Source organism: Rhinoraja longicauda, chromosome 43 (assembly GCF_053455715.1).
Source record: "Rhinoraja longicauda isolate Sanriku21f chromosome 43, sRhiLon1.1, whole genome shotgun sequence".
Classification (NCBI taxonomy): domain Eukaryota; kingdom Metazoa; phylum Chordata; class Chondrichthyes; order Rajiformes; family Arhynchobatidae; genus Rhinoraja; species Rhinoraja longicauda.
In genome coordinates this window covers 180,209-192,959 of record NC_135995.1, presented here as the reverse complement: position 1 = coordinate 192,959, position 12,751 = coordinate 180,209, and the positions used below count along the sequence as shown (strand labels likewise).

At 48.3% G+C, this 12,751-nt stretch overlaps 1 protein-coding gene across 1 annotated transcript in view; it reads left to right on the top strand.

The window, feature by feature from the left end:
- The window catches only part of LOC144612122 (sialic acid-binding Ig-like lectin 13), an 88,248-nt gene extending 81,391 nt beyond the window's left edge, over positions 1 to 6,857 (top strand). The window contains exon 7 of the mRNA XM_078431680.1: positions 6,538 to 6,857. Within this exon, the coding sequence (XP_078287806.1) occupies positions 6,538 to 6,857 (320 nt within the window). The remainder of the gene's footprint in view (positions 1 to 6,537) is intronic.
- The last annotated feature ends 5,894 nt before the right edge of the window (positions 6,858 to 12,751 follow it).

The window sequence follows — 12,751 nt, the reverse complement described above, 5'->3', positions numbered from 1 at the left end:
GTAGTTGAGGCCAGTTCATTGGCTATATTTAAGAGGGAGTTAGATGTGGCCCTTGTGGCTAAAGGGATCAGGGGGTATGGAGAGAAGGCAGGTACAGGTTACTGAGCTGGATGATCAGCCATGATCATATTGAATGGCGGTGCGTACAGGCTCGAAGGGCCGAATGGCCTACTCCTGCACCTATTTTCTATGTTTCTCACACACACACACACACACACACACACACACACACACACACACACACACACACACACACACACACACACACACACACACACACACACACACACACTCCTCTCTCACACACACACTCACTCACCCTCTCACACACACTCTCTCACACACACTCTCCCTTTCTCTCACACACACTCACTCTCTCTGTCACATACAGACTCACTCTCACTTACACACTCTCACACTCACTCTCTCCCCCTCTCTCACATAGACACACACACACTTTCACACTCACTCACTCTCCCCCTCTCACACACACAAACTCATTCCCACACACTCTCACATACTCACTCACTCTCCCACACACAGTCTCACTCACTCACTCTCCCTCTCACACACACTCACACACACACATTCTCTCTGTCTCACACATGAACACATCACACACACATACTCACTCGAACACACACACCCTCTCTCTCACACACACACACTCTCACCCTCTCACACACACACTCTCCCTTTCTCTCTCACACACACTCACACACACACTCTCCCTTTCTCTCTCACACACACTCACACTCACACTCACACACTCTCCCCTTCTCTTGCACACACTCAATCTCTCTCTCACATACACACTCACTCACTCTCACTCACACACTCTCACACTCACTCACTCTCACTCACACACTCTCACACTCACTCACTCTCCCTCTCTCTCTCACACACACACACACTGTCTCACTCACACTCTCTCTCACACACACACTCTCCCTCTCACACACACTCACACACACACACACACACACACATTCTCTCTGTCTCACACACGAACACCATCACACACACATACTCACTCAAACACACACTCACCCTCTCACACACACACTCACTCACTCAAACACACATTCTTGCTCACGCACACTCACACTCACACACACTCACTCAAAGGCACACACACTCACCCTCACACACACTCATTCAAACACACCACACACGCACACGCACACTCACCCTCTCACACACTCACCCTCTCTCACACACTCACTCACATACACACACACACTCTCTCACACACACACTCTCTCACTCACACACACTCACTCACACACTCCTACACTCACACACACTCTCACACACACTCTCACACACACACACTCTCACACACACTCACTCACACACATACACCCTCTCTCTCACACTCACTCACATACACACTCACTCTCCCTCTCTCTCACACACACACATTCTTAGTTTATAGATACACATTGCAGAAACAGACCCTTCCACCCACCGAGTCCGCTCAACCAGCGATCCCCGCACACTAACACCATCCCGCACACTAACACCATCCCACACACGCTAGGGATAATTTTTACATTTACCAAGCCAATTAACCTACAAACGTGTACATCTTTGGAGTGTGAGAGGAAACTGAAGATCTCAGAGAAAACCCACGTAGGTTACGGGGAGAACGTACAGACAGCACCCGTGGTCAGGATCGAACCTGGGTCTCCGGCGCTACAAGCACTGTAAGGCAGCAACTCTACCGCTGCACTACCGTGCCGCCCCATGTTACCTGTCCAAATGTTTCTGAAATGTTGCGGTAGTCCCAGCCTCAACTACCTCCTCCGGCAGCTCATTCCGTACACCCACCACCCTCTGCGTGAAAAAAGTTACCCTTCAGGTTCCTATTAAATCTTCCCTTCCGCTCTCATCTTAAACCTATGTCCTCCGGTCCTTGATTCACCTACTCTGGGCAAGAGGCTCTGTGCGTCTACCCGATCCATTCCTTTCATGATTTTGTACACCTCTATAAGATCTCCCCTCATCCTCCTGCGCTGCAGGGAATAGAATCCGAGCCTGTTCAACCTCTCCCTATTGTCTGAAGAAGGGTCTCGACCCGAAATGTCACCATTCCTTCTCTCCAGAGATGCTGCCTGTCCCGCTAAGTTACTCCAGCTTTTTGTGTCTACACGATTACAATAGTGCCGTCCACAGTGTACGCATACAAGATAAGGGAATAACGTTGAGTGCAAGAAAAAGCCAGTAAAGTCCGATCAAAGATAGTACAATAGTAGTTCAGGACTGCTCTCTGGGTAGTGGTAGGATCATTCAGTTGCCTGATAACAGCTGGGAAAGAAACTGTCCCTGAATCTGGAGGTGTGCGTATTCAAACTTCTGTACCTCTTGCCTGATGGGAGAGGGGAGAAGAGGGAGTGACCGGGGGTGAGACTGTTCCCATCTGGCCAATCGATCAAGATCCTGCTAGATTGCAGTTCTGACATTTATTGTTCTTTATCTCTCTACACCATCGTCTATATCTCTCGTTTACCTTCTCCCTCACAAGTCTAAAGAAGGGCCTCGACCCGAAACGTCCTCTGGTCCTCGATTCCCCTACTCTGGGCATTTTGGGATGCCTAACAAGAGCAGGCCCTACACAGTGAATGTTAGGCCTCTGGGGAGCGTTGTGGAGCAGAGGGATCTAGGAGTGCAGGTGCATGGTTCCTTGAAGGTCGAGTTGCAGGTAGATAAGATGGTCACAAAGGCTTTTGTCACATTGGCCTCCATCAGTCAGAGTATCGAGTAGAGAAGTTGGCAGATCATGTTGCAGTTGTACAAGACGTTGGTGAGATCGCATTTAGAATATTGTGTAAAGTTCTGGGCACCATGTTGTAGGAAAGATATTGGCAAGCTTGAAAGGGTTCAGAGAATATTTACGAGGATGTTGCCAGGACTAGAAGGTGTGAGCTATAGGGAGAGGTTGAGTCGGCTGGGCTCTATTCCTTGGAGCACAGGAGGATAAGGGGGGATCTTATAGAGGCATATAAGATCACGAGGGGAATAGATCGGGTAGATGCACAGAGTCTCTTGCCGAGAGTAGGGGAATCGTGGACCAGAGGACATAGATACAAGGTGAAGGGGAAAAGATTGAATAGGAATCTGAGGGGTGACTTTTTCATACAAAGGGTAGTTGGTGTATTGAACAAGCTGCCAGAGGATGTAGTTGAGGCAGGGACTATCCCAACGTTTAAGAAACAGTTGGACAGGTACATGGATAGGACAGGTTTGGAGGGATATGGGCCAATGCGGGCAGGTGGGACAAGTGCAGATGGGGCCTGTTGGCTGGTGTGGGCAAAAGGGCCTGTTTCCACACTATCACCCTAAGACTCTAACTCTCGTCAGAAAGAGGAGAACTTCCTCAAACTAGACATACCTTGCGGAGATTTCACAGTGGAGCAGACGAAATGTGTAGGAAGGAACTGCAGACGCTGGTTTAAACCGAAGATAGACACAAAATGCTGGAGTAACTCAGCGGGTCAGGCAGCATCTCTGCAGAACGTGGACAGGTACAAAGTGCCGGAGTAACTCAGGGGGTCAGGCAGCATCTCCGCAGAACCTGGACAGGTACAAAGTGCCGGAGTAACTCAGTGGATCGGGCAGCATCTTTGGAGAGAAGGAATGGGTGACGTTTCGGGTCGAGACCCTTCATCAGACTGGTTACATTTGTATTTCAATCGAGCCATTTACAGTGTATTGATACATAATAAGGGAATAACGTTTAGTGCAAGGTAAAGCCAGCAAAGTCCAATCAAGGATAGTCCGAGGGTCACCAATGAGGTGGATAGTAGTTCAGGACAGCTCTCTGGTTGTGGTAGGATGGTTCAAAGTGTTCAAGGTTTATAGACACAAAGTGCTGGAGTAACTCAGTGGGACAGATAGCTTCTCTGGGGAATGTAGACAGGTACAAAGTGCTGGAGTAACTCAGCGGGTCAGGCAGCATCTCTGTGGAGAACGTGGACAGGTACAAAGTGCTGGAGTAACTCAGCGGGTCAGACAGCATCTCTGGAGAACGTGGACAGGTACATAGTGCTGGAGTAACTCAGTGGGCCAGGCAGCATCTGTGGAGAGAAGGAATGGGTGACTTTTAGAAACATAGAAACATGGAAAATAGGTGCAGGAGGAGGCCATTTGGCACTTTGAGCCAGCACCGCCATTCATTGTGATCATGGCTGATCATCAACAATCAGTAACCTGTGCCTGCTTTCTCCCCATATGCCTTGATTCCACTAGCCCCTAGAGCTCTATCGTAAGGGCCTGTCCCACTTAGGCGATTTTAAGGCGACTGCCGGTGACTAGGCTGTCGCCGACAGTTCGCCAGGGTGTCGCGTGCATGATCGTGAGGAGTCTTCCAAGAATCGTAGTGGATCTCAGCGCGTCGCTGGGAAATCATCCAGAGTGAAATTTCTCGGCCACAGCTGGCTTGCCGCCAGGTACCGTTGCTTATTGCGGGCGCTGTCGCATGCTGTCCCCAGGTTTGCTAGTTTCTCCTAGATGCATTTAGAAGCACATAATATTAAAATCATTTCAAGTAAAGTCATTTCAAGATACCATAAAATACTTGTGTTTAACCAATTTATTTACTGTCAGGACATTTGACAGATAGATTGGAGACGACAGTTTCACGGTCAGGTAAGCGTGGGAATTTTCGCAATGTTTATGGCCATCAGCGATCACATTTAAAGTAGGCTCCCAACCAGATATGCAACCCAGAAACCAGATATGCATCTCCCGTACATTTTCAAAGAATGCTCACACACTTTTCACAAAAATCCATGTAACCACTTTTTAAATTAAATTTCTTAATACCTCCATTAGTAAACTGGAAGTCAATCCAGTTTATGTCTTGTTACCGTGAAGCTTGGTTTTTAAGTAACCCATACAAGATGTTATAGTTGAAAACTCTCAAATACTTACCGACTTGTCAGTGATTTCAGCGAAAATTAGGACGCCGGAGAAGCATTAACAGCGTGGGAATTTCGCGATGTTTCCAAAGACAGTGTAATCTCGACCTGACTCAGCACTGTCGTGGTCATTGACGTCGGATAAAATAAAATTTTGGCGTTCTGCTACGACTTTGACAGTCGCCTAAAAAATTGCCGAAGTGGGACATGCCCTTAACTCTCTTTTAAATTAATCCAGTGAATTGGCCTCCACTGCCTTCTGTGGCAGAGAATTCCACAAATTTCTGGGTGAAGAAAGTTTTTACTCACCTTAGTTTTAAATGGCCACCCCTTTGTTCTTAGACTTTGTGGCCCCTGGTTCTGGACTCCCCCAACATTGGGAACATTTTTCCTGCATCTAGCTGGTCCAGTCCTTTTATAATTTTATACGTCTCCATATGATACATAGAAACATAGAAAATAGGTGCAGGAGTAAGCCATTTGGCCCTCCGAGCCTGCACTGCCATTCAATATGATCATGGCTGATCATCCAGCTCAGTAACCTGTACCTGCCTTCTCTCCATACCCCCTGATCCCTTTAGTCACAAGGGCCACATCTAGCTCCCTCTTAAATATAGCCAATGAACTGGCCTCAACTACCTTCTTTGGCAGAGAATTCCACAGACTCACCACTCTCTGTGTGAAGAAAAGTTTTCTCATCTCGGTCCTAAAAGACTTCCCCCTTATCCTTAAACTGTGACCCCTTGTTTTGGACTTCCGCAACATCGGGAACAATCTTCCCGCATCTAGCCTCTCAAACCCCTTAAGAATTTTATATGCTTCTATAAGATCCCCCCTCAGTCTTCTAAATTCCAGCGAGTATAAGCCTAGTCTATCCAGTCTTTCTTCATATGAAAGTCCTGCCATCCCAGGGATCAATCTGGTGAACCTTCTCTGTACTCCCTCTAAGGCTAGAATGTCTTTCCTCAGATTAGGAGACCAAAACTGTACACAATACTCCAGGTGCGGTCTCACCAAGGCCCTGTACAACTGCAGCAGAACCTCCCTGCTCCTATACTCAAATCCTCTTGCTATGAATGCTAACATACCATTCGCTTTCTTCACTGCCTGCTGCACCTGCATGCTTGCTTTCAATGACTGGTGCACCATGACACCCAGGTCACGTTGCATCTCCCCTTTTCCTAATTGGCCACCATTCAGGTAATACTCTGCTTTCCTGTTCTTGCCGCCAAAGTGGATAACCTCACATTTATCCACATTATATTGCATCTGCCATGCATTTGCCCACTCGCCTAATCCTTCTCATCCTTCTAAATTCCAGTGAATACAAGCCCAGTCTTTCCAATCTTTCCTCATATGACAGTCCCGCCAACCCGGGGATTACCCTGGTGAACCTACGCTCCACTCCCTCAATAGCAAGAAATGTCCTTCCTCAAATTAGGAGACCAAAACTGCGCACAATACTCCAGATGTGGTCTCACCTGGGCCCTATAAAGGTCAAGACCCTTCTTCAGACTGGTTACATTCGTCCTTCATCTTTTCTCTCCGTATTCTCCTGGTTGGCATGTGGAATTCTGCCGTGTTAACTCAAGTTTAAACCTTTGTTTGCCTTTAGACGCGCCGCAGAATCTCTCCATCACTTCCCCCAGCAATGTGAACAATTCCGGGGTCAGTATAAAGGAAGGAAACTCTGCAGCGATCCTATGCTCCGTCCAGAGTTTCCCAGCGTCCAACCTGACCTGGCGACATCTCGGTGTCACGCTGAGCACAACACGTTCCAGCAACGAGCTGTGGTTGAAAATCCTTCGGGTGACACCGCGGGACGCTGGGGACTATCAGTGTGTGGCGGAGAATGAACACGGGACAGGGGAGGGGACTGTGACCCTCGTCGTAGAATGTGAGTTGACACACGGTCATGTCTCTGAACATCAATGAGAAGTCAGTGGAATATATCATGTATTGCAGGGACATTATTGTACATCTGCCTCTCTCCCACACTCTCTCTCCTATTGTAAGATGAAGAGGCTTAAATAATACTGGACCAAGTGGACCCGTTGGGCCCATTCCTCACAGAGGGGGAACAGGGAAAGGGAGAGGGTGTCACTGAGTGAGCCGTGGACCCAAAGCCTCTCCTGTATTGGTGTAGCACTCTCAAACCCCCCCCCCCCCCCACTCAATCCCCCTTAACCCCCCTCCTCCCCCCACAGACCCCCTCTACCCCACCCGCACTTTCCCCTCCCCTGCCCCCATCCTCATTCCCCCCAGCCCTGCCTCCACCCCCATTCCCCCCTCGCCACCCCTATTACCCCCTCACCTCCACTCGGCCCCACCTCCCTCCCCTCCCCCACACCCACTTTCCCTGCCCGCACCCCACTCTCACCCCCATCCCAATCTTCCCTCCTCTCCACCCACTCTCCCACTCTTCCCTCCTCCCACTCTCCCTCACCCCCGCTCTTCCCTCCTCCCCACCCTGCCCTCCTCCCCAGCCCCACTCTCCCCCTCCCCCCCAGCCCCACTCTCGCCTCCTCCCACCCTCCCCCTCTCCCCCACTCTCTCCTCCCCTACCCCACTCTCATTTTCCCTCACCCACCTTTCCCCACAACCCCCCTTTCCCCCATTCTGTCCTCCCCCAGCCCCACTCTCACTCTCGCCCATCCCCCCTTTCCCCACCACCCGCCCTCTTTCCTCCTCCACTCTCTCCTTCCCCTCCCCCCTCCTCCCCCACTCTCTCCTCCCCCCCCACCCTCACCCCCCTCCTACCCCCACCCTTCCCTCCTCCCACTCGGCCCCCACGCCCACTCACCTCCATGGAGCGGTTGGCGGTGAAAGCCACTTACCGAGCATACAGGGAGGAGGAGGGAGTGCCGGAATACTCGAGTCGGGCAGCGCGTCGACTGGCCCTGCCGAGCTGGGACTACTCGAGACGGGCGGCGGCGGGTGTAGGAGAGGGGAGAGAGGAGAGAAGCGAGGGGAGAGGAGAGGGGAGCCCCCGATTGCGGGCGGATGGCTCTGCTAATGGCGTCCATCTTGTTTCGGCGAGAAGCCGTACACACAGCACTCTGAAAAATGTGTTTAGAAATGTTTAAACTTTAAAATATGTCTAGCTTAAAGAATATAAGACCAATTTAAATAAAACTTGTTATAAACAGCCGCCAGGACAGTGGTGATTTAAGGTGGTGCTAGAATTGTGGCGCTATGGTTTACCGTTTTGGCTGTAGGTCCACATTTCCACAAATTTCAGAGAAATATAACATATAACATATAACATATAACAACTACAGCATGGAAACAGGCCTGTCCGGCCCTACCAGTCCACGCCGACCATTCTCCCTGACCTAGTCTCATCTACCTGCACTCAGACCATAACCCTCCAATCCCCTCCTATCCATATACCTATCCAATTTACTCTTAAATAATAAAATCGAGCCAGCCTCCACCACTTCCACCGGAAGTCCATTCCATACAGCCACAACCCTCTGAGTAAAGAAATTCCCCCTCATGTTACCCCTAAACCTTTGTCCCTCAATTCTGAAGCTATGTCCCCTTGTTGGAATCTTCCCCACTCTCAAAGGGAAAAGCCTACCCACGTCAACTCTGTCCGTCCCTCTCAAAATTTTAAAAACCTCTATCAAGTCCCCCCTCAACCTTCTACGCTCCAAAGAATAAAGACCCAACCTGTTCAACCTCTCTCTGTAGCCTAAGTGCTGAAACCCAGGCAACATTCTAGTAAATCTCCTCTGTACCCTCTCCATTTTGTCGACATCCTTCCTATAATTTGGCGACCAGAACTGCACACCATACTCCAGATTCGGCCTCACCAATGCCCTGTACAATTTCAACATTACATCCCAACTTCTATACTCGATGCTCTGATTTATAAAGGCAAGCATACCAAACGCCTTCTTCACCACCCTATCCACATGAGATTCCACCTTCAGGGAACAATGCACAGTTATTCCCAGATCCCTCTGTTCCACTGCATTCCTCAATTCCCTACCATTTACCCTGTATGTCCTATTTTGATTTGTCCTACCAAAATGCAGCACCTCACACTTATCAGCATTAAACTCCATCTGCCATCTTTCAGCCCACCCTTCCAAAAGGCCCAAGCCTCTCTGTAGACTTTGAAAATCTACCTCACTATCAACTACTCCACCTATCTTAGTATCATCTGCATATTTACTAATCCAATTTGCCACACCATCATCCAGATCATTAATGTAAATGACAAACAACAGTGGACCCAACACAGATCCTTGGGGCACTCCACTAGAGACTGGCCTCCAACCTGACATACAATTGTCAACCGTTACCCTCTGGTATCTCCCATTCAGCCATTGTTGAATCCATCTTGCAACCTCACTATTAATACCCAACGATTTAACCTTCTTAATCAACCTTCCATGTGGAACCTTGTCAAATGCCTTACTGATATATATACATACATCTGAGTTGTAGTAATACACTAGACAAAGTGGGCCCAATCCTCGTAGAGGGGGTGCTGGGAAAGGGAGAGGGTGTGACTGAGGAGGCCACATCTGAGGAGAGACAGGCAGCATCTCTGGAGAGAAGGAATGGGTGACATCTTTGCTATTGAGGGCGTGCAGCGTAGGTTTACTAGGTTAATTCCCGGAATGGCGGGACTGTCATATGTTGAAAGACTGGAGCGACAAGGCTTGTATACACTGGAATTTAGAAGGATGAGAGGGGATCTTATCGAAACGTATAAGATTATTATGGGATTGGACACATTAGAGGCAGGAAACATGTTCCCAATGTTGGGGGAGCCCAGAACCAGAGGCCACAGTTTAAGAATAAGGGGTAGGCCATTTAGAACAGAGATGAGGAAAAACTTTTTCAGTCAGAGAGTGGTTAAGGTGTGGAATTCTCTGCCTCAGAGGGCAGTGGAGGCCAATTCTCTGAATACATTCAAGAGAGAGCTAGATAGAGCTCTTAAGGATAGCGGAGTCAGGGGGTATGGGGAGAAGGCAGGAACGGGGTACTGTTTGAGAATGATCAGCCATGATCACATTGAATGGCGGTGCTGGCTCGAAGGGCCGAATGGCCTACTCCTGCACCTATTGTCTAATGTCTATTGTCTATCTTCTTCAAACTGAGTCGGGGAGTGGGGAGAACAGCTATAAGGAAGTGAAAGGTGTGAAAATGAGACAAAGGGGATTGAGATCAAGGAAAATGGAGAATAGATCATTGTTAGTTGGGAGAAGGTGATGACAAAGCAATCGAGGACAATCAGACTGGTCAGAGAACTGGGAAGAGGGGAGGGAATGGAGAGAGAGGGAAAGCAAGAGTTACGAAGTTAGAGCAGTCAATATTCAATATCAGATAAGGTTATTTGGAGTATTGTGTGCGGTTCTGATCACCCCATTACTGGAACGATGTGGAGGCTTTGAAGGCTTTTACCAGAATGCAGCACGGATTAGAGGTCAGTATTAATTTTAAATCAGGGATTGAGAAAGTTCTGTGCAGGAAGCAATTGCAGATACTGGTGTAAAGCAAAGATAGACAAAAGAAAAGCTGGAGTAACTCAGCAGAACTGGCAGCATTGCTGGAGAGAAGGAATGAGTGACAGGCCGTTGTTAGCTGTTTGTTGGGTGAAAACGAGAAGCTGGTGGGGGAGGGATGGAGGGAGAGGGAATGCCGGGGTTACTTGAAGTTTGAGAAACCAATATCCATACCACTGGGCTGCTAGCTGCCCTAGCAAACCAATGCTGAGGCTCTATAAGGTGCTGGTCTGGCCACATTTGGAGGAAACTAACAGTCCCTCTACCTCCTAAAATCCCTAAAGTTCTGTTAGTGGAGGATATTCAGGATTCTCAGGAGTCCTGAGGGGTATTGAGTACAAAGAGAGGTACATCGGGATGTAGCTGTGCCTGTTGTTGGTGAGACCACACTTGGAGTACTCTGTGCAGTTCTGATCACCCAGCTATTGGAAGGATGTCATTAAATTGGAAAGGGTGCAGAGGAAATTCACCTGGACGTCACAGTTGTTTGCAGGTTTGAGTTATTGGAAGCGGTTGGATAGGTTGAGATGTTTTTCTTTGAAGTGTGTGAGACTGAGGAGTGACCTTATTGAAGTGACAAGATCATCAGGGGCATGGATACAATGAACACACACGGTCTTTTTCCCAGAGAAAAGGATTTTAAAATTAGAGGCCATAGACGTTGTCATCCATTGTGTCTCTATTGAAGAAGGGCTGCAGGGAAAAGGCTGGGAAGTTCAGGCCAGTGAGCTCAACATCTGTGGTCGGAAAGTTACTGGAGAGTATTCTGAGGGATAGGATATGCATGCATTTAGATGGACAAGGGCAGATTTGGGATAGTCAACATGGTTTTGTACGTGGGAGGATGTGTCTCACGAATCTGACTTAATTCTTTGAAGACATGATCAATAAAGGTCAATGAGGGCAGAGCTATAGATGTTGGGCCCACTGCAGTTTGTCACCTATAACAATGATTTGACTGAGAATGTATATAGCAAGTTTGCAGATGACACAAAAGTGGGTGGCATTGCAGATAGTGGAGATGGTTGGCAAAAATTGCAGTAGGATCTTGATCGGTTGGGCAGGTGAGCTGAGGAATTGTTGATGGAATTTAATCCCAAGAGGATTGGAGAAGGTTACAGAGTCAAGCTGGAGTAACTCAGTGGGGCAGGCAGCATCTCTGGAGAGAAGGAATAGGTGACTTTTCAGATCGAGACCCTTCTTCGGACTGAAAGTCACAGGGAAGGGAAACGAGAGATATAGACGATGATGTGGAGAGATAAAGAACAATGAATGAAAGATATGGAAAAAAGCAACGATGAGTTAGATAGAGCTCTGGAGGCTAGCAGAATCAAGGGATATGGGGAGAAGGCGGGCACATGTTACTGATTGTGGATGATCTGCCATGATCACAATGAATGGCGGTGCTGGCTCGAAGGGCCAAATGGCCTGCTCCTGCACCTATTTTCTTTGTTTCTATGTTTCTATAAAGGAACAGCAGGCAGTGAAGAAAGCTAATGGCATGTTGACCTTCATAACGAGAGAATTTTAGTATAGGTTCTTCTGCAGTTGTATAGGGCCCTGGTAAGACCGGACCTGGAGTATTGTGTACAGCTTTGGTATCCTAATTTGAGGAAGGACATCCTTGTAATTGAGGCAGTGCAGCGTAGGTTCACGAGATTGATCCCTGGGATGGCGGGACTGTCATATGAGGATAGATTGAAAAGACTAGGCTTGTATTCACTGGTTTAGAAGGATGAGAGGGGACCTTATAGAGACATAAAATTATAAAATGACTGCACAAGCTAGATGCGGGAAAAATGTTCCCAATGTTTTGGGAGTCCAGAACCCAGGGCCACAGTCTTAGAATAAAGGGGAGGCCATTTAAAACTGAGGTGAGAAGGAACCTTTTCACCCAGAGAGTTGTAAATTTGTGGAATTCTCTGCCACAGAGGGCAGTGGAGGCCAAATCCTTGGATGGATTTAAGAGAGAGTTAGATAGAGCTCTGGGGGCTAGTGGAATCAAAGGATATGGGGAGAAGTTGGGCACATGTTACTGATTGTGGATGATCAGCCATGATCACAATGAATGGCGAGCTGGCTTGAAGGGCTGAATGGCCTCCTCCTGCACCTATTTTTATGTTTCTATGTTCTAGGCCATTGTTAGTTGTTTGTTGGGTGAAAATGAGAAGCTTGTGCGACATGGGTGGGAGAGGGATAGAGAGAGAGAGGGAATGCCGGGGCTACCTGAGGTGAGAGAAATCAATATTCATACCACTGGGCTGTACGCTGCCCAAGTGAAATTATGAGATGCTGCTCCTCCAATTT